Genomic DNA, 27501 nt, shown 5'->3' with positions numbered 1-27501 from the left:
GAGTGGAAAAAAAAGGTGTGTTGTAAGAGAAAGGTTGATTGAAAAAATGTCATATGATAAAGTAAGACCTATCAAGATAATCTCAATGTTTCAATCAAATGTCTAAAATGTGTAAGTAGTTTGAGAAACATTTGTAAGCCTTTTGAATTATCCTTTCTTTGACTATCCCACCTTAAATCATTACCTTCGTCCCATTACAACCATTTAAAGACCTCTTGATTTTTGCATGTATTCAAATACACTCAGTAGCGATTTGGTCTATAATCAAGCCTATGGTAGTTTACTATCATGATTTGTTTTGAGCGAAACACTATGACCCTTAAACACATGAGAGTGATGAGAGAAAAGTGACCCTAATTCATGCAATTGTTTTGACTTAAGGACTTAGCTTGAATTAAATTTGTTTACGATTGTTTTGTCTTGATGTCTGGATTGTTTCAAAATAAACATGAGATTGCTTGTTATTTTGGGTCATAGTTTCTATATCATCATTCATTATTGTGAAAGTTAGACATAATACTTGCTTGAGGACAAGCAAGAGATAAGTTTGAGGGGATTTGATAAGTGTGAAATTATACTATATTTGCATTGCATTTAACTTACATTTTAGGACATGATTAGGACTTTAGGATTGTTTTTAGCTTTTATTTTTGTTCAAGTTGAGCAGTTTTTTTTAGCTATGTTATAAAGTTTGGGTGAATTAAAGCAAAAAAGAGTAGAGATTGGGTGCAAGAGGATTGAATTCAGTGTTGAGGCTATACGAAGAACAATTAAAGGACCAAAAGAAATCATATATGTTATATTATATTCCTATTTTTTAGATTTGTTTTGTTAGGCTTAGCCCAATATTTTGTAATTAGGATAAATAAGAATTCTCTCTCAAGGATTTTATTTTACATTACAATTCTCTAATTTAGAATTTGAGATTCTCTTCTACATTATGAGTGAGTAATTCCCTTTGTTTCTAGGAATGGGGCTATGCCTTTTTACATTCAATAAATATTTGTTCTTATTTTTATTTCATTGAGTGTTGTGATTTGAATCATTAAACTGGGTTTTATTCGTGTGAGTTGTTTGGCCAACAAATTACACCCCCTTAGTTACATTGGAGAGGGACCGAGAGGTGAGCCCAACTATCCGACCATTCAGTTATTCAAAATAGAATCCTAATTCACGAGAGTAATATTAGGATTCTCGGGGGTTTCTGGAATTCACCTTGGGTTGCTATGAAGTGATTGGATAGAAAGATTCAAGTAAAAGATTTGATTGATAATCATACTACGAGAGTAGGTGCAACTTCAATTGAGTACACGTGTTGGAGCTCGAGAGAGGATGACACATATCAAAGAGCAATTCACCATCACAACTTAAAGTTTATGAAAAGGAGCAAAACAATGATTTGCGAGTATAAATGCGGTAACCCTTATCCTGGGAACTCTTCCCAAATTAGATTTCAATCCCTTTTGATTATTTTCATAATTATTCTTGGCAATTATTCTAAATTCAATTTTATTCCTTATTTGAGTTAAGTATAAATTAATTGTTATAATTAAAGGAGTTTTCCAGTCCTCGTGGGATCGATATTTTATAACTTGACGACATAATCGTGCACTTTCGATTTGCCCTATCAGAAAGAACACCACATATTGCATTTTTAAGAGTGATAGTTGTAGTGTCCTTGACATGCACAATATCAAAAAATCATTCTTGTATGCAACCATTTTTACCTACAAACCTTAAAACAATAGCCACTTGCTCTATTTGTGATTCATCACATGATTCATGTATAACCATGCAAAATTTAGAATCCACAATCTCTTCTCTAATATATATTCTCACCTTACTAGACATGATATGCATGATTTTCTTTTGAATTATATAAGAGGTATACTTTGAATTATATGGAACATTTTCCAGTACTACTTTTGCAAGTTCATCATTGTATGATGCTAGGAGTATGATTCAAGAAAATGACCTCTATTTTTTATTTTTGGCGTTTCATCATGGCCTCTAAAAGTACAAGCTTGAAAAGTGAACCAACAAATAGAATCGATAGAGCTCCTAAGTCGTAGCCGATTTTGTTTTGTTTGATTAGAACTTTGCACATTGAAGATATTGTGCATATGCCCAGATTGGTTCAAAAAATCAAAACAAGCTTTCATTGCAATATTGTGAGGCGATCCACCAAGGTGAATAAGAAATACACAATTCTTCTCAACATTGACTTTTTTCCATGCTCTAAATCTTTTTATAGTAAAGACATCAGATCCAACCTGTGCGCTTTGTTTATTACTGAACAAATAGCAAGGCAAATAATAAGCAACATCATTTAATAGATAATCTTAAACATTCACTATAGAGTACTCTAACCATGAAGGAAACATTTTAAGCCAAGTGGATTGAAACTGTCTTGAACTTTTATCTTTATTTAATAGATAATCTTCAACGTCACATTGATATGGTCCCCAATTTAGATAAGCTCTCCGAATTTCATCTATTTGATTCACTGGATATTCTCAAATTTGAGGTCATTTTCCAGGATCACGTTCTAAAGAATTAATATCATATTCACCTATTGATACATTTGAAGGTTGCTGATCTGGTTGAACTACTTGATCAAATGAAGAATTTTGTTGGAGTAAAGATATTGAAGCTATATCATCTTCATCATCTTTGTTAGAAGGATTCCTTTTAAAATAGGAATCAATTTTTTATGCTTAGACATTGTGTGTTTTTAGTAATTTCAATAACCTGAAATTAGAAAATCAAATTATTAGAGAAAATAAGTGTGGCTATAAAAACATTGTGTATGTCATAACAAAAATTCTGAATGTATCAATAATATCAATAGTTATACCCCAATATGTAGTAATAATACTGCAATATTAATCTTTCATTGAGGAAATGAGGATGTAACATAAAGTATTGGTGAAAAACACACATGCAACTAATTGTTGTTGCCAAGGACTGTTTCTATACAGCTATGGATGTAACATAACGTAGTGCTTATGAATTGTTTTCTTTTCTACATGAGCATGTAGGGTTTATGCATCATGGGATTCCTGGGTCCATCACCCTGCATAGTATATCCTCGTGTGATGCATGAAATTCAATAATGAGATAATGGAAATGAATGGAATCATGTTGAAGCTAGTTGTGGAGTGTAGACAAATCTGGAACAGGAAGTGAAAACACACTCTTATACTCTTTCTCTTATGCATTGCACACATCAACCACATGCACACACGTTACCTTATTTGTTGTCCCATTTTATTTAAAGTTATTTATGACCTTACAATCATATTTTTTAATCATTAAATTTGATACTATATGTTCTTATAAAATTTAAAATAAATTGTTTTACATAAAATATGAAGTTGTCTGCATATCAAATTTGGTGATACAAATAGTGAAACTTCTTACTTTATTTTTATACCATTTCACATAAATCTATCATGGTCCTCAAGAAAGTGGTACTTTATTTTTTGTATTTTCTACTACATATATGGACCCAAAATTTGCTGGCAACTAAAATGATGGTTTTGTTAAGGTCTTGATTTGTAATATTATTTTTAGGCCCATTTGACACTCGACACTTGATAAAGATAGGATAGGATCATGATAATGTGGGGGTGATAGTGATGTTCATGTATTAAGATATAAGGGGAAATAGGAAATTGCATTATTTTATTATGCTCATTTTAACCTTACTCTCTGCAAGATAGAAAATATATTATGTGAATAGAATAATATAAGTTAACAAATAATCATATCCTATAATGTTGGCTCATCTAATTCTTAATTGTGATGGTATAAAATAAACTATCTTATCTTATCAAACAAATGATTTCTTAAAAAATACATAGGGAATTAATAATTTAGATTTGAACAATACAAAGGAATTAGATAGTTTTTAGCAATAGAGGGTTCATTACTAGATAAGATATGAACTCAATTTGAATAGCTAGATGATTCAAGTGGGTAAAATATTAATAAGACCATCACTTATTAAATTGTAATAAATAAATGATGGTGGTATATATACTTTATAACCTTCTTTCCAAAAATTAAAAAGACCGAGACTTAAGACTGTAGGACTAATCCTTCCTTAAACTTCAATTAATCCTTGCCAAAGACCCTGTCAATTTTGATGTGAAAATTTGATACAAATATAACACATACAGCGGTGTAATTAGATTATAGCTTAAAAGCAATTAAACAGTTCCTTGTGAAAGCTAAAACAGTACCCTCAAAGCTAAAATAATTCCTTGAATTGTTCATCACATAAACTTTAAGCAAATACCCCACAAAAGTTAAATCCACATCTACTAAAATTTTACTGTAACCCCTACCCAATATATATAATTACCGTGATATTTGGAAGAGAACTTATGTAGAGAGCTTTTTGGACTAATGAAAATACTTATAAAAATAACTTATAAGCTCTTTATAACTTGTTTCAATAGCTTATCTGAGAAACTGATAAAAATAAAGTTTTATAGCTTGTTTAAGAAATGCTTACACTTACATAATCTATTTATCCAAACATTTGTTAGACTAAAATCTTCTCACATAAAGTGTGTAATGTGATTGGTTGAAAATAATATATTTAAGTTAAAAATTAAATAACTAAGTATCTTTTTTACCAATCACAAATAGTGATACATGAAGTAATACATTTTTTTAGGACAAAAAATATTAACCCTGTTAGACTATCTACAACTACTTTCCTCATACGAGCCTCATGCACTTAGGAGACTTATTTATCCAAACATGTCGTTGGACGACATATTCCTACTCTTTCTAAACCCTACTAAGTATGAGCATAGTGTAGTGGATTGTCCTTTTATTTGATAGCAGTGACTGTTTCTTTTACCTTGGAAATGAAATGGCCGAATGGCCAATCCCCAAAAACCGAAATAGCTAGCCAGTTAACAAATTAAAGGCCCTTCCAGATTATTGGCATTTAACATATATTTTTCTTCTCATTCTATGAATACGGAACTAATCTCGTTCAGGGTGTGTGATTGCACATCCCAAGAAATGTCACTTCCCGGAATCGAACCCTTGCTCTTTCAGTCTTTCCGGCATCTAGCCGGTCCTTACACAACTAGATCAATACCTTATTGGTATATGCATGTTTATACTAGTAGTTTTACCACTTACTAAAACCAGAGTTGAATTCAATAAATGGAGTGGAAGGGGTGTTAGAAGGATTTGTGGTTGCAGAAACAGTGGTACTATCACATGTTGCAGTGGCCATGATGGATCAAGTAAAAAGATGGTTAACCAGATTGGCTCTGTGATACTTATGGAGAATAATGCACAAGTATGTTTATTGATTTCATAGCTTTACATATATTATAGGTGAATACAACAACTGTATAACAAACTCAAGTTTATTAGATAAACTTTACCCTACATTTATTTTCTGAACACCATTTAGGGTAACATAGAATTATATGTTATACAATCACTTATGGTAAAAACAAATTATTTGTTATCTAGGACAGGTATACTAATAGGAACCACATGAATTTGTAGGGATTATATCCTTGTGACCCCAAACAGTCCATGTCTTTACATTAACCATATCAGTAGATGAAATCAAAGATGGCATACAAAAACCTCATTCTTATGAGTCTTCAAGTTCTGTTCTTAAAACAAAACTTGGAAATGCTAATGTTATATCCCTGCAAAATGAGGAGACAAGCATGAAAAAAAACTCGGTTATAAAAACTTTACGCGCGTATATGCCGAATGGATGGATGCTTTTTGAATACATATACTAACTTTAGATATGGTAGGGTCATGTTCTTTATCAATGATGGATGTTTAGACACAAATGCCTTCCACTGATCTTGATCAATCCTTCCATGACCTTGTGTATCAGCATCACTAAAAGTCTGTGGGAAATGGGATACAAGTTAAGGAACACTTTAATTTGAAGGAACTCTTAAGTAACAAGGTAAAAATTTATGAACCTTATCAACAATGGCTTCAATCATATCATCCGAAAGCACAAGATCCGACTCGTTTAGAAGTGCCAATACCATCTCCTCCAGCTGCAGGTAAACCATTACTCTAAGCAATGCCAGTACAAGAATGATAGATCTAAATACATAATGAATGAATACATATATGCTTTAGGTAGGAAAAACCAAAGCACAATCTTAATAAGCTAAAAGAAGATTTACTTGAGAAGATTTCGAAAACTCGAAAAAAATTCAGTTTATTGTAATGTGATAAAGAATATGGAAGAAATGGATACCTCTTCTCGTTCAATATACCCTGTCTGCCTCAGATCATACAACCTAAAAGCAACTGCAAAATCGTTATCCCCAACTTAATAGAAGATAGAGTATATGGTGCAATCCAATATAAATAACCATTGCATATAATTATTGCAAGGAACATGAACATGAAATCTTTATGCAGGAGAGTTAATCTTACATGCAATCTTGTCATCTAAAGCCGCATTTGGGTGAAAAGTACCTAGTGATCGAACAAATTCCCCGAACTCAATGACTCCATTGCGCTTGACATCAAATAAATCAAAAATCTATAAAGTAAAAAAAATGTGGACGTGTATTAGAATGATCCATTATAGGTGCAAGTCATGTCAAAAGAAGTAACATGGTTGTCAATGTATAACAAAATGATAAATCAGTTAAAAATAATTCATGAAAGCAAACATCATAAACAGATTAAGTTGTTATATGATATAACTCAATCTCAGAGAAATTGAACATGATTAAAGAATCTTAAAGTATAGAAGTTTAGTCAGATTTACAAACCCTGTCAGCAAATAGATTTCTCTTGTTTTTATTCCTGAAGAGTGCTAGCTGGAATTCTTCCTGAAAGTAAAGATGATTAGGAATTAAATTATCTAATATAAACTAGGTACCAAAATCTAGGACATATCAACAACAACTAAGCTTTTATCTCACTAGGTGGGTCCGGTTGCATCTATTAATGACTTTGCTCGACATGCAAGTGCTGCCACCACCAATGGTAAAGCAAGACCAACACTATGGCAAAGTGTCATAAAAATACTTAACTCACCTTGTGAATAAGACCATCTTGAATAACTGAATTGCTCAACTTCTTATAGAGTTCATATAAGGCTTCTACTTCACTCACAGTAACTGTTAAAAAAGAATGAAAGGAATTTATTTTTCTTTTAAGCAGTTTTCTAACTTAGCATTGAGTCCATGAGAATGACTAGTAGAAGGTTTCAACAAACATATGTAGTGAAGAAAACATAGACTAAAACAGAAAGCATCTTGCAAAATGCAAAGACTGGTCTCAAGGCATTGGTCAAGTTGTGTAAGGCCTCATTGGATCCTCAGGTAGACTAAAAAGTCAAAGGTTCAATTCCTGAGAGCGCACTTGTTGGGAGGGGCAGCCACTCGAAAGGGATTAGTTCCTTACTCAAATGGTGAGAGGATACTCTTTATTATATCAAAAGAGTCCATTAAATTATGAAGGAAAAAAAAGTGACAGAGTGCAGGAGACTCCCATTTTTTCTAATCGAGTTCATTAAATCATCATTAGTAAAAAAAAAAAATCAAATAATTAGGTGTAACTAAAAGGACTGGGATAGTGAATTTGAAATTAAGATTTAACTATGTGGTTAATTCTGAATAATATTTTAAGAGATTAGAAAACCTTACAAAAATATTGAATCAACACTTCACTGAATTCATAGATTGAAAGAATGCAATAAGATGAGAGGACTAGGTGAAATAAAATTACAAGAAACTAAGTTAACAAAAGGACATTAATGCTTCTTAGCTTAAGGCAAAGCAAGAATTTAAACAGCGCAGCTTTAAAATTTACTACTTGATGATGGATACTTACAAGGTGTCTCAGAAGCAAGAACACTTGGTTCCTCATAACCTGGTGTTTTGGCTTTCTTAGAAGTTGAAAAATAGCAACCCATTGCAAAATTAACTCTCAATTTTTCTGACAATCAATTATTTCATTCCAGTGATGCCACTGGAGTTGGAACTTCAATATCTGCACACACACAAAAAAAAAAAGTGAAAACTTTCAATCACAACTATGTTGCCTGGTCCATCTTCATCTCCCAGACAATTCACTTACGATATGTGACATCTTTTAACTTACACTTGCGGTCGGGATTTCAGTCCTTTGCGATTATTGGTGTAAATTATTTTATAATAAAAAGTATTTTTGAATTCAAAGCATCCTAAATATGAACCATACAGCCATATTACTATGATTCGATGTCACACCGCAATATTGTCACAATTGCAATATTACTGCGAAATCATTTGACCCAGTTCACAATATGAACCACTTTGTGAGTTGACAAAAAGCACGCAAAAATTATCTGAACATACCATTATCCAATGTAAGTAAACAATCAACCAAGATAAATAGCTTAATTATTTTCTCTAGCCCAGTAAGAATTACTCAGCTTACAATGTCCTATACATAAAATCAAAATGGTGTATATTGTTGAAATGGTGTATATTGTTGGCATAAAAAAGTTTTATGTTGCTTATGATTAATAGTTCAAATTCATGTTATTATTTTAATAAGAACACAAAAACCAATGGAAAAGAGAGATAATAATAAATGAAAAATAACAATATATAGTTGGTCATTGTTAGGTTTTGTTGAATATATTGATATCAAATAAAGATAAAGGTTAATTAATGTATATGCAAAAGAGATGCCAATACTGATTCATCAAAAGGATAACCACGCATGGAGATTAATTTTTCAAATACTAATTTATCATAATGTTATTAGATGTGAATGTGTAAAATTCCTTTACATATGCATTTCAGTTAAGAGAAAAAGAAGATATCTTATGATAATATAAGAGTTTTATATATTATTAATTTATTATTTGTTGTTCATTTTTTATTATTATTGACTTTTTAAAAGTAATACAAATGAATGACAGATAAAATAAAGAATATATCCATAAATGATGCACTGTATATAAATATTTACAATATTAAAATATTATTACATTATTTCTACATAGCATATAGAATATTTCCTTTTCGGCTAAATATTGAAATACAATCACAATACTCGAGGTGGAGCGGACAATTATATTTCTGTCATATTCACAAGTAGACAAGATCATTTTAGATTCTGCACTTTTGTTTAGAGACACCAACTTTTTAAGTAAGAGGAAAATATAAATATAAATATACTTACACACACATTTTTTCCATTATTATAGCGACTGAGAATATTCAAATTTGGTAAGCAAACAATTATTCTTTTTGAAGATAATAATATTCATTTACCGGTAGTGTATAGATTTATATATAATTAATAGATCCTCCATCATTCATTTTAAATATTTTGATTATAAATAAGTAATAGATCATACATTGTAAAAAAAATCTTACACCATCTAATGTATTTATTTAAGAGGAATGAAATTACATTATGGGGCGTTTGAACTTTGAACTTAGGAGCTCAAGATTCTAGGCGAGAAATAAAATAAATACCCGATTAAAAATTATCATTTAGACTATCTCCATTTCTTCTTAACACTTTTTAGCAAAATTGTTTCTGTTTATTTTTTAAGAAAATAAAGGTAAATTAATTTTATAATTCCAACCACACCTAATAATAACAATAGAGATAATAAGGAAAATGTATGAGTATAATTATTATTTGTAAAATAGTATATATTTAATAAAAAAACAGATATATCAGTAATATTTCATATTGTGTGCACCTTACAGAGGAAATATTGCTAATTCTGTGGCTTTCGGGTGAATAACAGAAAAGTGAGATCTAGTTTATATTTCGAGTTGAGATCGACCTTTAAGGCTTTAATGATTCATGAACAATCAAAGATTAAAGACATGGTTTTGTTCTTCAGGAAAACATGAGATTACAATGTTAGATATGAGACAAGACTCGTGAATTTGTATCTGAAGTGAGTATAACTCATCTAGTATATGTATACGGTCTTACTCTATTCATTCATGTAACCTTCTAACTCAAAATATCATATAAATACACTCTATAATTGTTGGTTTTATAAAGAAACATACACAAAATACTTGGTAATGGTATTTTCCTATGAAAAGAATAACTAAGGAAACAAAACAAATGACAAACACAAGAGAAAGAAAGAGGAAGAAGAGAGACTAACCTGGTAATGTTGTAGACTTTAGTTACGAAGCTGAGATTATTGAATTAGATTTTGGATTACTATTAAAAACAATCTGGTAGAGAGATGTGAGAAATAAGAAGAAAACAATGTTGTTTCCAACGTTTGAATGTTGTGTTGGGTTGTGTTCAGGATCCTATTTGTAATTTTGCGGTGCAAATTTGTAATGGGGCGGTGATATTTGAACTTTTCTTCCATTTATTCCGGCTAGCCCAACAACACAATATCATTCTCACTTGTCACTACCAAATTCATAATTAAAATTTTAAAAATACATTCATATTTCTAATTATGTAAATTTGTATTATTTTATTAATTTATCATATTATATGTAATTAACTGACTATCACCATTCATTTCTATTTATTATTTATGGTATTAACTAAATAATAGTATGTTTTTTAAAATTAGTAATTAATATTTTTTTTATTTTATGAAAAAGTTATTTCACCAAAAAAAAGTAATAAACAAATTGTATTGAAATTTTTTTTTTCATTTTTAAGCTCACGGTTGTGATCCAACTGAACCTAATTTTTCAACTTTCAATTAGCTTTTGTCCATATCCAAGTTGATATTGTTATTTAAAACTTTGATGATTCGAGAAAAATTATGTTAGTGAATGCAACTAAAATGATGAGGTAATGAGTATGAAGACTCCACAATTTAGAAATGTTAATTCATAATTGTAATTGTGATGCCACATTGTTAATGAGTATGTTATATTAATTCACCATTGAGATGTAATGTTATGGATACACTTGATTTATTAAAGAGTAAAATAAATTGTATTTAATAGGTAATTTAAATTGTGTTTAATTGATAATTCTAATTGTGTTTAAATTATGTTTTAGAATTTTATTATTATTTTCTCCCGTATTGGCTAAAATAACTAGGAGTGAGCAAGACCCGACATGACCCATAGACTCGTCTCAACCCGATGACTTAGGGACAGGTCTGACCCGTCCAAATAAATAAAAAAGATAGACTCAATTAAAGGGACAGACTCATCGTCAAAAAAGGACGAATTCAAGTCTATGTTTGGGTCATCCGGTCCATCCCTTATAGTTATATATCAAGAATAGTTGAATAATTACATGTCAATACCCATTATGTTCAGCCACATAACTCAAATACCTACAAGCCAACATTGTTAGAATTTCTGACAATTTATGGGTCCCAAATATAATTCTATAATTGTGTTATGACCATTATTTAATTAGCCAAAAATATAAAATGATATTCAGTAATTAATTTGGTGGCTAATGGCATATGTGACATGAAATATTATAGGTGTAGATACATTCAGACAATTTTCGATTTGATGAAGGGACTGAATTAGAACTATTGCAACTTAAGTAGTAACCGCTTCGGTTACTTTTATGGGTTATGGTCCCCATTTGTAAAGCAACGAGTTTTGTTGAGTAGGCTAATGAGAATAAAGGGAATTGTGAGAAGTTATGAAAGATAATATAACACATCATCACAATTCCATAAGGTAACTTATCATCTAGCATCAAGAGCTACTAGGAATTCTCATTCCCCTCTAGAGAAGCAAAAGGAAAACCATCAGACGCTCTAACATCTGGAAGATCATCACACTCACATACCTTCGAGATTCCAAATAGCTAATCAAGGTATGCTCTTCTTCTTCACCATGAAATCAATTGGGGTTTCTTCGGTCTGGATCATGGTTGTTCCATTTGGGTTTATGTATGGGCATAAACATTGTGTTATAAGAACAAAGTCATGATCATTTGGATTTCCGCATTTCAATCTAAGGATTATTCATGGAAAATTTCCAACACACACAACATATTCATATCACTTATCATATGATCCTTATACATACGGGAGTGAAGGACACTACGCTTAAGAGTTAATTATTTTTTCTTCTCCATTGTTTGTTTTTCCTCTTTGAAGTTGCAATCATGAATCTTGATTGATAGAAAATAAGTTAGTTTTTAGTTTTTGTGAACTTTATGTGACTCCAGTTTAAGTTTCATTTTCAGTTAATAGCTAGTTATTGTATTCACTCTTGTGTGCACTTTTGAGTATTGTCATGTTGTTGTCATTTCAATTCTCATGTGTTTTTTTATCATTTACAAGAATTATTTAGCTTATGTTACACTTAACAGTTTAAATTGTTCTGAAATTTTCATTGTTTTCTATAATTTTGAGTGACGTGATTCTGATAGTTTTTAATTTGAATGATGCAATTTATGGTTTGTAGTTTATATACTGATATATGTGGGATACAGTTTTTAGTTGAGTTTATATACAAATTGTCATTTGATTATGCATGCTTAAAGATTTGAGATTTTTTTTTTACCTTTATCATTTTGTGTTTTTCCAACACGAACCCGTCCATATCTTGACCCGTCTTATTTTGTACATGTCTCTCATGCGTCCCATCCTAGTTAGGGATGAGTTCGAGTTCAAAAATTAACCCGATCAATATTTAGAGTCGGGTGAGAGACATGTTTAACTCGTCTCAACCCGTCCCACGCTCACCCCTAAAGATAACATATAAGATTATATGAAACACACAATTGCTTAAGTTGATCATAATTATTTTTAATATTTTTTGAATTTCTAGAATTCCACGAATTTGTTAGGTACCCAAGGACCCGTACGTAACAGACCAAGACGTATACACTCATGTCCGTGTCCAAAAACGAAAGAACATGACAGATTTGGGTAATGCACTATGTAAATCTAATCAGATCCGTTGTTGTCCTTATCTATGTGATATCAAATTAGGGGAGCAACATTTTCTTTTACCACTCCATCTTGAATTCATTTATATTATAAAATGGATGAGTTTGTTATTTGAATTAGCTGATTTTATGTTATCTGAAAGCTTATGTTGTAGCCACACTATGAAGAGGAAAAATTTTGCTACCGTACTTAGTTACTTTCAAAGTTCAGCACCGCAAACTTTGGTGTATAGATACACTCTTTACATTAACAAGTCTTAATCCAGTGTTGGCAGAGAAAATAACTGAAGCTGAGGGCTCAAATGATGGAGAAGTTAAAAGTGACGGTGCTAGTGAACATGTAATTACAGCTTGAAGTAGCAACTTCATGGTGCTTGGATGATGAAGTGTAGTGTTTATCTTTTTTGTCAAAATAGTTTGGATTATTAACTTATGTTAGAGGAGGGTGATCCTCTTCACAACTTTAAGGTTGTTTGTCTTTTGACCCAAAAGATAATAAATTCAAATCCTAAAAATTGTCTCACATTTGAGGGAAAGGATGCATTCAAAACCATCTCCTCATGCATTGTATCAACTTTTTTGATTAACTTATGTTTTCAACTTTTCTATATTCTACATGCAATTGGAAATGATTGTGCAATTTACAATTTTGTATTATTTGAGTATATGGCTAAGACAATTTCCATTCCTCTACCCCTATATTAGAGTTACAAGATCAGCCATTGGTGTTGTGATCTTATGTCTCAAAAGAATAGTATTTATCTAAAAATTATGATGGACTTTCTTACATTGCAAATGAAGGAACATTGACACTGGTGATGACAAGACAAAGAAGAAAGATGAAGTAACATAAATAAGTTATGTACACCATGGTGGGTGCCTCAAAGACCAATGTCGTGCAATATTTTTTTTTGATATAATCAAGGGTATTTCTTTCCTAGGGTAAGGAATTAATCTTTTTCAGTATGTATAACTGTCTATTCCAACCAATGTCGCTTCCAAAAATCGAATATTTAAGCTTTTGATTTATCTGTGGATCCAATAAAGTCTTACATGCTCATTACTAAAGAGTTGCACACTTTTTATCATCTAATTACCCATCGAATAACCTTCTTTTTAGCACATATATACTTCAATTCTACCATCTCAGCTTAGATGGGAAGTCATGGAGTTGCATACCAACCACTTTTGCTACAAATGATATTTTACCCATCTCTCTCACACACTTCCAAACATCTTTTCTAACTTATGAACATGTCAAATTATAAAAAAGTGTTAACTGAAATCTATTTAATATCTATGCATTTTCTGACAGTATACAGATTTATACATCGACAATATATATCATTTACTATTCATTTATATTTTTATTTTAAGAGTCAATAATGATAAAAGGTGAATGATAGATAATGCAGTAACAATATATAAAATTTATACTATAATGGTGGATATATTTTTTTCTTAATCTTAAATTCAATCTATATTATAAGTGGATGTGCATGATTAAGTGACACAGGAACCAATGAACCACAGTTCTTTAGGAATTCTTAATCTATTTCAATTTTTGAAGTAATGTAAATGAATAATTGATGACAAGTTGGGCAGTAAACATAACTCAGTTCAGAACAATGAAGACTAATTCCAGTTTCCAGGGTTAAATTCTGATCAAACAAATTTGTAAAGGATGAAAGAAAATCTTGTTTTTACACACCTTATGAAAACTGAAAATTTCAAAGCCACCTTAGTGCCATAATTTATCACATGCAGAAATTTGGCCCAAATACAGTTCAGAAGAGTGTCACAAACACACAAATGAAAAAATGCCCTTCAAAGAACATGTCAGCTACAAAGATTTGGTATGGACACCCTTGCATCTGGATTCTGCTGTTCCTTCCATATTCTTCCCGTGATTCGGAGTTTCAGCTCCTTCCTGTCCCCACCAGAGAAAAACAAGGCCATGCTTCGTTGAATAATGAGGCCGTCATGGCTATCCCTGACTTTACGGTGGCTATCACGAACACTTCGAGGCATACCCTCCCATATGAGTTTCCTGCCATTGCCCCCAACTTCTAGGCTATAGCTGTAGTTCCGAGCCTCATTCTCATCGCCCATGAAGCGAAGGAATCCCATGTAAACAGGGGCTGTGCCAATCTGGAAAGCTTCAAAATGAAGGCAGAAGTATTGGCCAAAACAATGGAATACCTACCAAAGAAAATACAAGTTATCGAACAGAAGAATCGAAGTCAGTGACGAGTATACTGAGAAGACTGCATGATGCAGCTAGATGGTGAATCGACATAAAGTTGTCTCTAACTATAATCCTTGAACGGATAAAGAAAAATCAAATCGTTTAACTAATCAGATGGACACAAATAGGTTCAGCCATATGGAAAAGAAACATATAAGAATGAGTAAAAATACTTGTATGAGCATTTAACATTTCGCCGTAAGCAATGTTTTCATCAGTGAATACATGATAAAGGGAAATGGTTTCTCTTCAATGCCACCTCTTACGAAATTCAATACAAATGATATGATACACTTACTGTGAGCATCCAGGTCGCGTTCTCTACTTCACGGGGATTTGACTTCACATAACGATGATTGAATGTGCATCCTGTGTGCATGTCCACCTTATGATCATCCCTCAAATGTGCAACAAGGAAGGGAATATCCCCGACAATAGAACACTCTGATCCTGCATAAGGACAACTGTATGGCCTAAAATCGCATAATGTCTCATGCTTAAGCTTGCTGTAGTACGGAAAGATTTCCGGGCATCCAAGGGAGTAGAACTTGCAAGGTAACTCAAGTGATTCAGCAACCTTCTCCAGTGCTAGACACCTAATATCTCCAAGCTCTTGTCGACAAGTGGGACATCGGTTGTGCACCCTTGTTTTACAAGTGGAACACAGTGTGTGGCCATTATGACACTGCAGAGAAGCTAAGTGTTACACATTCTCCCCTTTTGGCAAACATAAGCATTTTAAGCTTCAATCGGGACAAGATAAAGTATTGCACACGTAAGACAAGATTTTCAGAATCAAAGACTAGATAAAGATATGGGAAATTTTTTTTGGTCTATAGCATCCTATACATGCATACATAAATATTGAGCAGTAGAAAGATCAAGATGTCTGAATATGAACCTCAGAAAATATACTAGTAAGTTGTAACTAACTCCTGTTCCAATACAAGTTGTATCCAGAAAATTGAAAGATGTTCTCAGCTTTAGAGAGTAGAGACCATACGGTGTTGTATTTGTTTAATTTCAAGGATCTCTTTAGCTTAACTTAGGTAGCAGAAGAAAGGTAGATTTAAATGCACTTCTGGTATACAGTGAATTGCCTGTGCACAAAGATGCACACTTACAAGCATGTAACTTTTATCATGCATCCAATGAACAAAATAATATTCATGTTCTGAAGAAAATGTTGAAGTCCATGACTTTATTCATAAGTGTACAAATTCATGAAATTTATATGTATAATTGCATGGATATATCTGGTACTGGAAACACTGAGTACTAAGACAACAATAATTTGCAATTAGTAAGCACAAAGGAAGCACTAAACAGCACCAAGCCCTTGCCAAATACATGAAAAAAGGTGAGACTAACATTTGACAACATAGTTAATTCCTGGATTTGGAACCTTGCTATCAACAATTGCAAGTATTGACATAATACCATAATAATATCACTAAAGAACAATCAATTCCATCCGAACCCAGATACGCAATTGCAAAGTGACTTACAACGCTTTCCCCATGTAATGAAAACCCAAACTTCAAAACCAAATCCAATTAACCAAAGTGTCCTCATCCCACAACCACATGCCCAGAGAAAAACAACAAAAATCTAAAATCTGCTTAAACAAATCCACCCAATTCATCAAAATAAGTTTTTTTTTTGTTTTGACAATAAACTCATCAAAATAAGTTGCACATGATATAAGATACATGGAAAATTATCACCAAAAAATATATGAAAATTGTTGAAAGTACCAACCTGATGAATTGGAGGGTACATTGAATTGGTACAAACAGGGCATTCAAGCAATTCATGGACGCTGGTTGCAGGAGCAATGGCTGATGGAACCGCAGAATTATTGTGATTGGTGCCTCCATTGCGAGGTTTTGCGGAAGAAAATTCAGATTGATGATGATGAAGATGGATCTCATCCTCATCAATGCCATCAGAGGATGACACACACTCAATGCTGTCCAAATCCATCAAATCACCAAACCCTTCCACCAATGAAGAAAAAAACGAATTTTGAGAAACACCGAGTTATCAAAATCGAATTTTGAGAAACACCGAGTTATCAAAATTGAATTTGAGAAACACCCAGTTATCAAAATCAAATTTTCAGAAGCACCCAGTTATCAAAATCGAATTTTGAGAAAAAACCCAGTTATCGAAATCGAATTTTCAAAAATACCCAGTTATCGAAAATGATTTTTGAGAAAACCCAGTTATGAAAATCGATTTTTCAATGAATTAATTACCTGGGCATTCCCCTTTTCAAAAAAATTATTTCCCCTCAATTTTCTTCGTTTTTTTTATTGAGGAAATTTTTTGAAGGAAAAGGAAGAGAATAGGGGAAGGAAGATGGAGATGATGGACATCGACGATGAATCGGTGGATTCCGACAAAGACAAATCGTTTTCTGATAAAGAAGAGGTTCTTTTCTTTGTTGTTTCTTTCTCTATCGAGGTTGTTTCATGTGGTGAAGAGAGAGATATGAGAATCTTTAGATTTCAGAATTTAGAGATTGGTCGATTTAAAGGTAACTAATTTCCATCAGAATTTGTTTCTGAAGTTTTTCTTTTGGGTGAGGTGTTATTCGGTTTACGTTTTTGGTCACTATTTTTCTGTTTTAAATTGAATCAAACCTCGTAATGACAGTTTTTCAATAATTATAACAGCTTTTTACAGATTCTATTCAAAATAAATAAAGGTGTCATATCAGGTTTGAATTTTCCATAATAACTTTATCTAGATGGAGCTGAATTATATTTTGTTGCGGGATATTTGTGGTTTAGATAAAAATAAAAAAGAATAAATTATACTGACGGTTGAATTTTAATGAAATTAAATGAATCATCATCTTTTTTTTTATATATAAAAAATTCTAATTTATATATACATTATATCTACTACTTATGTATGAAAAAAATATGACCAGCACACAAAAAATATGCTAAGTGTAATTAAGTTAAACAAAATATTATATATTGTTGAAACAAGTCTAAGTAGTATATGAGTCTGTATATTTTCATTATTTTTTGTTCATTACAATATAGTATAAGAATATTTAAATAATATCTTCTTAAAATTAATGATTCATTTTATAAAGAACCAAAAATAATGAAAATGTATGTCTCTTGTACTATTTAGATTTATCTTCATACTATATCATATTTTGTTTAACTTAATTTCACTTATCATCATCTTTTATTTAAAATATCAATGGTACTTAACGTAAGTATATATAAATTGGGAAGAGATCTATTTATACCAAAGTTAAGTTACACTAATTACACTCAATCTCAGTCTTTCATTTTCTAAGATTCAATGGACCAAATGAGTGAGTGCATAAGTGATGAGAGAGAAAAAATCATAAATGTTTTATTGCTTTCACTCACTTGATTCGTTAGATTTAAAAAAATGAATGACTGAAATTGAGTGTAACTAGTATAACTTATAACTTGAGTATAAACATATCTCCTTATATAAATTAGGGTTTTTTGTAATTGTAAAAATGGAAGGTTGCTTTATATAATTTCATTAAAACTCACGAGGTGTCAGTATAATTTACTCAATAAAATATTTGAAGAAATCTCATAATTATTGAAAAACATTTTATGTATTAAAAGTATAAGAATTTCTATAGATCAAGGTATTATTTATTATCGTGTATTAATTATTATTAGCTTTTTATTAAAAGTAATATATAACTAACGAATGTTGGTTCAAGTGATACATGTTTTATTCTCATTAAATAAGGTCTCGAGTTCAAGTCTTGTAGACGAAAAAAATATCTGTTATGAGAGTTAGCCCACATACTTGTAGATATTTCTGGCTCGGACATGATTGTTTCCAATGCGAGGTTATCATAGACAAAAAAAAGTAATATATGAATAATATATAAGTACAAAAATATTATAAAAGTTATTATTGCTGTATGTAAATTATACTTGTCTAAAATTAAATATGGTATCATTTAACTTTAAGGTGGGTATGGGTGTTTAAACCATATTTGATTTCAATTGAATTAGATATGTCTAGCATGTCTAGAAGTTGTTAGTCAACTACACAAATCTTGCAAGATTCTCATAGTATATTTTTTTCTAAAATCTTATAAAAGCATATATTTTATTGTCTTAGAAACATTAAAAAATTGCCTACGAGCATCTTAAAAAGCTTTTTTATGAGAACGTAAATTTATCCATCTTGCAACATCAAATAAATTACATGAATAAAACAAAACTAAATTGCACATAATTAGTTTTTAAACACAATGGATACTTAATGTTGCAGAGTACATAAAGTTAATTTTTATAGATAAAAATAGACCTTTTTAAAATTTAAGCTTGGAGATTCTCTTGATATATTATATAAAGTAAGTATTAGATGAAATAGAAATACATTTATTATATTCCTTATGATTAGTATGAGGAGTATTTTTAGGCTATTATGGTATGATATCTCCTTTGTGATTTGAAGCTTTGCTTTTATTTTTGTGTTTTAGTTAGAAGTAGTTCAAATTCAAACTGGTTTAAAAAAATCATAAATCAATCCAAAATTCAAACCACAAATATTGCAACCAGAACCAAAAGGTCTAATTTTCTAAAAATCAAACAATCCAAACTACAAATATTGCAATTGTTTGGATTGTGTTAGATTGATTTTTAGAAAATTGAGCTTTTTGGTTCTAGTTTCAAAACTCAAACCAAACCAATACTATTTATATATGTACAAAAATAAATGAAGATTATTTTATTTTTGAATCTAATTAACCTTGTAATTGATAACCTAAAATGTAGATTTTCATATTTTCTAATTGTTAAAAGTATTATTATTTATTTTATAATAAAAGTTAAAATTATGATATTGTATTAAACGTGTTGCTTTCAAGATGATTTGTTTTTACTTTTGTTTTTTGTTGTCAATTTTATTTTTAATTCAAATGAATATTATTAATGATTAATTAAATTTTGGATTAAATATATATATACTGATATTGTAAAAGTTTTTTACACTGTCAACAATCATTCACCAATTTGTTAACTGTCATTGATTCTTAAACAAAAGTAATACAAATGGTAGATTATGTGTTGTCAGTGTAAAAAACTTTATATGCTAGTATATACATTTTAAACTCCTAAATTTTAGTGCATCACACTTGTTACTATGAGTCTTGAACAAGACTTATTGAATTGTTATGTGAAATTGTTACTTTGAAAGTGCAATGAACATATGAACTTATTATTTTGGAATAGTCATATTTTTTTATGTGAACCTCACACTGTGTTAGACTTGTTATTAGAAAAATTGGATCAAGTTGAACTGAAATTATATAAAATTTGGATTAGATAGGATTTCATAATATAAACAACCAAATAAATTTACACCTCATATTATTTATGTCTTCGAATCAAATGATCTTTTGCCTAAAAATCTATCCATGACAACCCCACACACCTCTATGTAGAATTAATGATCATTATTTTTGTGGTTTATTGGTCAATTGCATTCTTCTTTCATAACCTCCCCAAGCAATTAAAATTTTAAATAAGGAAAAAGGCTAAAATATAATTTTGGTCCCACTTTCTCTAGTGTGCAATTTTAGTCCTACTAGTGTTTATTTGCAATTTTCACCATTCAACTTATATAAACTTGCAAAGATAACCTTTCAGTCCTTTTGTGCATAATTTTTCTTCCTATTTTTATTTGCACTTTTCAAACTTAAACTTACATTATTAGAAAGTCATTAAGTTGATTATTATCAAATTAACTTACAGATTAATGTTTAATACAATGTTAATTTCTCATTTCTTTTGCTATTCTTCATTTTCTACTCTACGAGCATGCAATGGTTTGTGGACAATGTGCACTGGTCAACATATAGTTCACATTCATTTATAGAAGATAGATTTTAATTGAATAAGTTATTGGATTTTTATTTTTAAGGTTATTTGTGTTTAGAGATTTGTTAAACATGTAATAAAGACAAATTCTTAATCTATTAAAAAAGTTCTTTGTTAAAAAATGTAACAAAGACAAGTTCTTAATCTATTATTTAACAAAGACAAGTTCTTAATCTATTAAATACAACATTTCAGGATGCAATTTTGTTTTTAATATTAATATTTAAATTGTGAAATATCTACATCGAAAACAAAAAAACATTATATAGTCTATCTATCTTTTAATGTTTGGTTTACTAAAGAAAAGTTAAGAAAAAAAAGTTAAAGAAAAAGGTTAAGAAGTAAAAAATATCATGACTATTTAATTATTTGGTGTGGTAAAAAATGGAAAGAAAGTAGAGAGAAAAACGTAGAATTGCAATTTATAATGAAAAATATATGGATAAGAACATAAAGGCATGAGATGCACTATACTATTACACTTGTTTGTTTTCTTCATTTAAAATTTCCTCCCAATATTAGAGAATATATAAAAGTATGATTCCTACCATTTTTTCTGGTTTTATAAAAAGAATCAAAGAGGAAAAATAACTTTAAATTTTTTCATACATCTAAAAATATTAAAAAGAGGTAAGAAATAAATTAGTTATTTTTACAAAATTATAATTTGATTTAAAACGTATTTGGTTTAAGAGATAAAATGAGTTGAATGAAGTTGAGAAAAAGAAAGATAAAAAAGTGTTTTTTAATTATCTGATATAAAAGAAATAAAAAATGTATATTTTGTGAATTGAAAAATATTCAAACAACAAAAAATAAGCTTTATTAATATCAAGTTAATAGCAAATATAACTTTTTCATTCTTTTTTCTCCATATATGAGAAGAAAGGTTTTTAATGAGCCTCATTGCCCACTTTTCTTTCTTTTATTTGATTTTTTTCCAACCAAATGGGGAAAAAGATTTCTTCTAGTTTTCTCTCCTCATCTTTTCTTTCCTCATCTTTTCTTTCCTTCTATTGTCAATTGAACCAAACATAACCTTTAAAGTTTGATCCAGGAATATTAATTTTTTTCTGCTTAATTGTTAATCATATTATACACTTGTCATTTTATTTTTCCATTCTATCATAATTTTTTATGTTCTTTCCATGATAAAATGATCAATTATTATAAAAATATAATTGATAAAAATAATTAATATTACATTAAATGTTGAAATCAAATAAAATATATTTTTATAAAAGTGACACTTTAATTAATGGATTGAACATTTTTTAACTCATAACACGGACACAACAATATTCCTTTTTCCATTAGTCATTAAGGTAATCCACCAGATTCATTTTATGGTTCAATTCATGTGAGCGGTAATTGTTGGGAGAGGTAATCACGTACCTCAAATGAGATTAGTTCCTTATTTAAAGGTAAGGAAATATTTTTGGTAGTACTATATTATCATGATGAATTAACTATTATAATTAAAAAATATATTTTTTATAATTCTTAAGAGCTTTTCTAGTATGTGTTTAGGATGTATTTTAAGTTTGAGAAATATTTCCTTTACATCAAATTAAATTATATTTAACTCTTATATTATTAAAGGAGAGCATTTACACCAAAGTTAAATTACACTAATTACATCACCGTAATTTATATTTTATAAAAATATTAAATATGAAGAGAGATTCGTTTACACCAAAGTTAAATTATTTAAGATTTCTCTTTTTCTCTCTCATCATTTATTTCAGTCATCCATTTAGTCAATTGGATATAAGAAAATGAATGGATAACATTGAGTATAATTAGTGTAACTTAAGTTTGGTGTAAACAGATCTCTCCTCATATTTAATATTTTTTATAAAATATAAACTACCCTGATCTTAATAGTTATATATTTAGACCATTTGTTTTGTGTTTGTAATATTTGAAATCCACACCTATAATCAAATAGTTTAAATTTACTTAAGAGTTTAAAACCTCATTTTACACTGTCAGCACATCATTCATCATTAATTTGTATTATTTGTTTGAGAGTCACGATGATTAATAAATTAATGATGGATGATTTGCTAACAGTGTAAAAACACTTACACCGTCATTATACATATTAAATTCATTTACTTATATTTCAAATAGGTATATTATGTTAACCTTAGTATGTATATAGGTGAATAACTAAACAATGTTGTATATTTGTGAAACTTTATATATGAATTTATGGAATATGAATTTTCAATTCAACAATTAGTTTGATTAAATTTATTTTATATAAAAAATTATTAGTAATGTCAGAATTAAGGTAATTTAACCTATGCACGAATAGTAATGTACTAATCAATTTCCAATCCATTTATCATTTTTTTTGGGTATTTAACATCCTAAGGGGAAACGGAGCTACACTTGAGAAAAAACCTTATACTACTATGTAAATATATTATGTTTAATATTTATACAAGTAATATATCGTTATTACAATATCTACCAACAGGTGTTGGTTCAAGTGGTACATGTTTGATTCTCCTTAAGCAATGTCTCGAGTTTGAGTCTTGTAAATGAAAAAATATCTGCTGGGAAAGTTAATCCTACATACCCAACGACGGTCCTAGGACAATGACAACGTGTACAAAATATATTAAAATTAAAATAATAAATATTTATCGATTAAAAAATGATAAAATATTAATGTCAAGTTACAAAATTTATATTTTAAATAAGTTACATATTTCATAATTAATCTCTATGTGATTTCACATCTTAAAATCGTTGATGATCAATTCGTTATCAATGTTTTAAACATTTTTTACTAATATAAGTTACTAGACAGTCATTCATCCATACATCTTCCATTTGATTATGCAACATATTTTTCACGGTTTTCATAATTGAAAATATTTTTTCTACATTTGAATGACTAACTTTAAAAGAAGATAAAATAATTGATAAAATGTGCCTTCCAATTTCAACCAACTCATCTTAATGATTATTGATTCATTTTAAAGAAGCAAATTCGATATTGTTATGCATATCAGTGTTATAAGTCTCAAATTGATTATTAAAAATCACCAAATCAGTTAAACAAAAATCATATGCATAAAAGTTTACAAATTCAATTACTTTTGTCATATCAAAACTAAAAGAAGAAATCGACTAGACTCAAACAAGACACTCAAAGAAGCAGATGAGTATATCTCTTGAAAAAATTATCACGAAATTCTTTAAGTCAATATCCATAATATTATAAAATAATTCAACACAATAATGATTATTTTCTTTTCATAAAACATGTCATGTCATTTACAAAAAAATAAATTTTAGGCTTGTAGAGTTATAAATAAGTGTGTAATATTGTAGAGATTTATACATAATTATTATGTCATCTACAATTCATTTGAATTAATTTTTTAAAGAGTAAATGATAATTAAATATGAATAGTGGATGATCCAGTAATAATATATACACTTGTCACATACAATTATTTTCTCTTAAAATAATACACATGTTGCACACCCTAAAATCAATGTAGCATCGTCCTTGCAGATACATGTGATTGTTCCCGACTCGGATAAAATTGCTTCAAGTGTAAGGATATGTGTAAGACACCAAAAAAATATTATTATTACAACATCTACTATTTATATAATAATTATTATCTACTATTAGTAAAAAATAACTAATAAACAAAATTAATGGATAATATATTAATGTAACAAATTACACATAATAATATACTATTCATGTTACATTCTAATTCTTCCATATATTTATCTAATAGATGAGCCATATTAATAACAAACACATTTGAGTTTTTATGACAACAATGGGCTACATATGCTTATTAGTATTAATATAAAAATTTATACACAGTCATTATAATATTATATTTTATTTATTTGTATTATTATTTTTAAAGAGTCAATAATAATTAAAAATTAATAATAAATGATATAATAATAATGTATAAAACTAATATATTAACATGGTAGATACATTTTTCTACTTTTAACAATACTCTGAACATAAGGATGCAGCCGTTAATCATTATAGTCAAGCAACAGTTGCTATTCCTTTTTTAATGACCACTACCATTTTTTGTTCATTTTTTTTTCATTCATTCTTTAATCATGTCATCATGTTATTCTTTGTTTTGAGATTGTAGAAGGTTTTCTTTTTTTCCTTTATTCATATCAAGTGATATTAAAAAATATATTTTTAAAGTTAAAAATAATTAATGAAAAAAAAGTAAAATCAAACTTTATCCCTATTGAGTAGGATCGATTACTCGGTCAAGCAAAATCATAATATTTTATTTTAAATCATATTAATAGACACAATGTTGACTTCCAAATAATTCTTAATTATTTTCCCATTAATTTATTTGGAGTTTCACATGATCTAGAAAATAAATTAACTTTTATTTGATTTATTCTTCTTAACTAGGCTTCTACTACCAGTTTCTCTCTAATTCATTCCCAATCTTAACTTTTCTAATGTGTCTAAGCATACAATGCATCATTCTCATATCTAGTATATTGACTTTATTCCCTCATTGATATTACTCTACTAAACAATTAGTCACACACAATATTTTTAAGTATTATATAATTTGTAGGACGTGTAGGAATACAATTTAATTTTCCATAACTTCTTGAGTACTGATACACTACTATCAGTAGTATATAACTCTAGAGCAAATCTGTTGTCTCGCTATTTTGTGCAATTCTATGTACTAGAATGTATGATTGACCAAAAAATATTTAATAATTACAATTTTAAGTTAAATATTTTTTTAACCAATTAGAGTTGATGATACATAAAGTAATATAAAAAGTGGGACAAAAATGTGCTCAAATAACTCTAGAGCACATCTTTATTTTCATCCAGTCATCCACCACACTTGAAATTCTATGATCTATATCACCCTTTATCTCTTGATCATTTTGTGTGATTGACATGAGATACATGATTATTAGGATTTGTGGTTAATATCTTCTAATTTTCACCTCCAAAATAAGTTTTATGGGATAAAATATTTGCCTTCCCCCATCTCATTCCAGCTTCTAATTTTACTCCATATTCCCATCCGTTCCTAGCTTTAGTGAGAAATTCCACCCATACCTATTCCTCGCACTCATAAAGATTCCGGCAAAGACAATCGAGTTTTTAGAAGAAAAAAAATCTTAAGTCTTTAATGTAGAGCTCATACAATCTTCAATAAGTTTAAAAGAAATCAAGTTGATATAATAATAAAGTCAAAAAAATATGTTCAATATAACAACAAAAATGTTAGACACCAAATTCAGATATTCTAATTAATTTGATAGTATATTCTAAATAAGAATAAAAACCATAAATCTATATAATACATATTTGATAATAAAGATTTTCATAGTATTATAGGAACATCATCTCACGGGGATAGGAATTTGATCTCATCTTCATCTCCAAATCGCTTTATGAAATGATTTCTCTCTTCTCCTTTTTCTGGTGAGAAAGAAATTTCTAAGGAAGAATCTCATATGGGATAGCCAAATGCAGAGATCCCAAAACAGTGATACAAATAATGATTGGAATATTGGACAATAAGGTGTTACATAGTGTTGGATAAGGTAGATATTTGTTGTCCTACTTTTTGTATCACTCTATGTATTATCATATCTGATGAGCTGAAAAAATTATTTAAATTAAAATTATAATTATTAAATATTTTTTTGATCAATCATATCTTCTGACACATGGAATGATACAAAACAGTGAGATAGCTGATGTGCTCCATGTTGGATATCATTTATTATTCTTTTTTTTTTAAATAGTGAATGGGCTAATATTTTTCCGCTATGCTTTCTTAAACGAGGCCTATATGACATTTCAATCCCAACATCAATAAACAAAAAAACATCCTTGCCAAACTATATTAAATGTGTAAAAATAAGAATTGAGAATAATGAATTTAGTGATTGAATGATCAAGCATCGTAATAGGGATGAATATAAGTTACTTTTGAATCTTACTCCATATGTAACTCTAAATATTAGTTGGGTTATTTTTTTTTTAACTTGATCCTAGACTCAAGTCTAAACCGACTAAAATGTCGATTAAGTTAGTTTTTGAACTCAAACTCGATCATGGACCCGATTAAATATAATTCATAAGATTTTTAGATGAAATCTTCTTAATATTACTTATTATTATGGATATGAAATTTGACAAATGAAATGTTATATATGTAAATATTTTGCTAATCATTTACATATATGTATATATGATAAATAAATAGAGAATCAATTATACTTTGGATTAAATAAATATCATTACTTTGTATGCAGTTGAATAAGAACATACAAACATGAACAATGTGTGAGTCGAGTCGGATCATGTGTGTCTCTTACCCGACCCTAAATATTTATTAGGTCTAATTTTTAAATCCAAAACTTAGACCTAATGTAACTCAACCA

General features: G+C 29.3%; 1 protein-coding gene, 1 long non-coding RNA gene and 1 pseudogene across 4 annotated transcripts; 1 reads left to right on the top strand and 2 right to left on the bottom strand.

The window, feature by feature from the left end:
• Window positions 1939-10342, bottom strand: LOC109343495 (calcineurin B-like protein 4). Of its 3 annotated transcripts, XM_019581819.1 has the most exons (10): window positions 10160-10342; window positions 7843-8022; window positions 7066-7148; window positions 6798-6857; window positions 6454-6562; window positions 6272-6324; window positions 5985-6065; window positions 5794-5906; window positions 5629-5693; window positions 1939-1949 (listed from the first exon to the last, which is right to left on the bottom strand). In XM_019581819.1, the coding sequence occupies exons 2-9, from the start codon at window positions 7943-7945 to the stop codon at window positions 5636-5638; spliced, it is 660 nt and encodes a 219-aa protein (XP_019437364.1). In that variant the 5' UTR covers window positions 7946-8022; window positions 10160-10342; the 3' UTR covers window positions 1939-1949; window positions 5629-5635. The 3 variants fall into 3 exon arrangements, with proteins under 3 accessions (XP_019437364.1, XP_019437363.1, XP_019437365.1); XM_019581818.1 differs by lacking the exon at window positions 1939-1949 and having other exon boundaries at window positions 5369-5693; window positions 10160-10340; XM_019581820.1 differs by lacking the exon at window positions 1939-1949 and having other exon boundaries at window positions 5369-5693; window positions 7864-8022; window positions 10160-10328.
• Window positions 14512-17249, bottom strand: LOC109343492 (annotated as a pseudogene).
• On the top strand, window positions 17236-17637 carry LOC109343494. The gene is made up of 2 exons (XR_002107218.1): window positions 17236-17308; window positions 17371-17637. It is a non-coding gene; the product is annotated as an uncharacterized LOC109343494 (long non-coding RNA).

This window comes from Lupinus angustifolius, chromosome LG03 (genome assembly GCF_001865875.1).
Source record: "Lupinus angustifolius cultivar Tanjil chromosome LG03, LupAngTanjil_v1.0, whole genome shotgun sequence".
NCBI lineage: Eukaryota > Viridiplantae > Streptophyta > Magnoliopsida > Fabales > Fabaceae > Lupinus > Lupinus angustifolius.
The sequence above is the reverse complement of the archived record's forward strand: the minus strand, read 5'-3'. Positions and strand labels throughout refer to the sequence as shown.

Excerpts from the sequence above, each read along its gene's own strand:
- LOC109343495 (XM_019581819.1), bottom strand. The coding sequence starts at position 7,945 with ATGGGTTGCTATTTTTCAACTTCTAAGAAAGCCAAAACACCAGGTTAT. Across the intron at positions 6,325-6,453 it reads TTTAGATGACAAGATTGCAT|TTGCTTTTAGGTTGTATGAT; the intron begins GTAAGATTAACT and ends ACGATTTTGCAG. Across the intron at positions 5,694-5,793 it reads ATGACCCTACCATATCTAAA|GGATATAACATTAGCATTTC; the intron begins GTTAGTATATGT and ends CTCATTTTGCAG.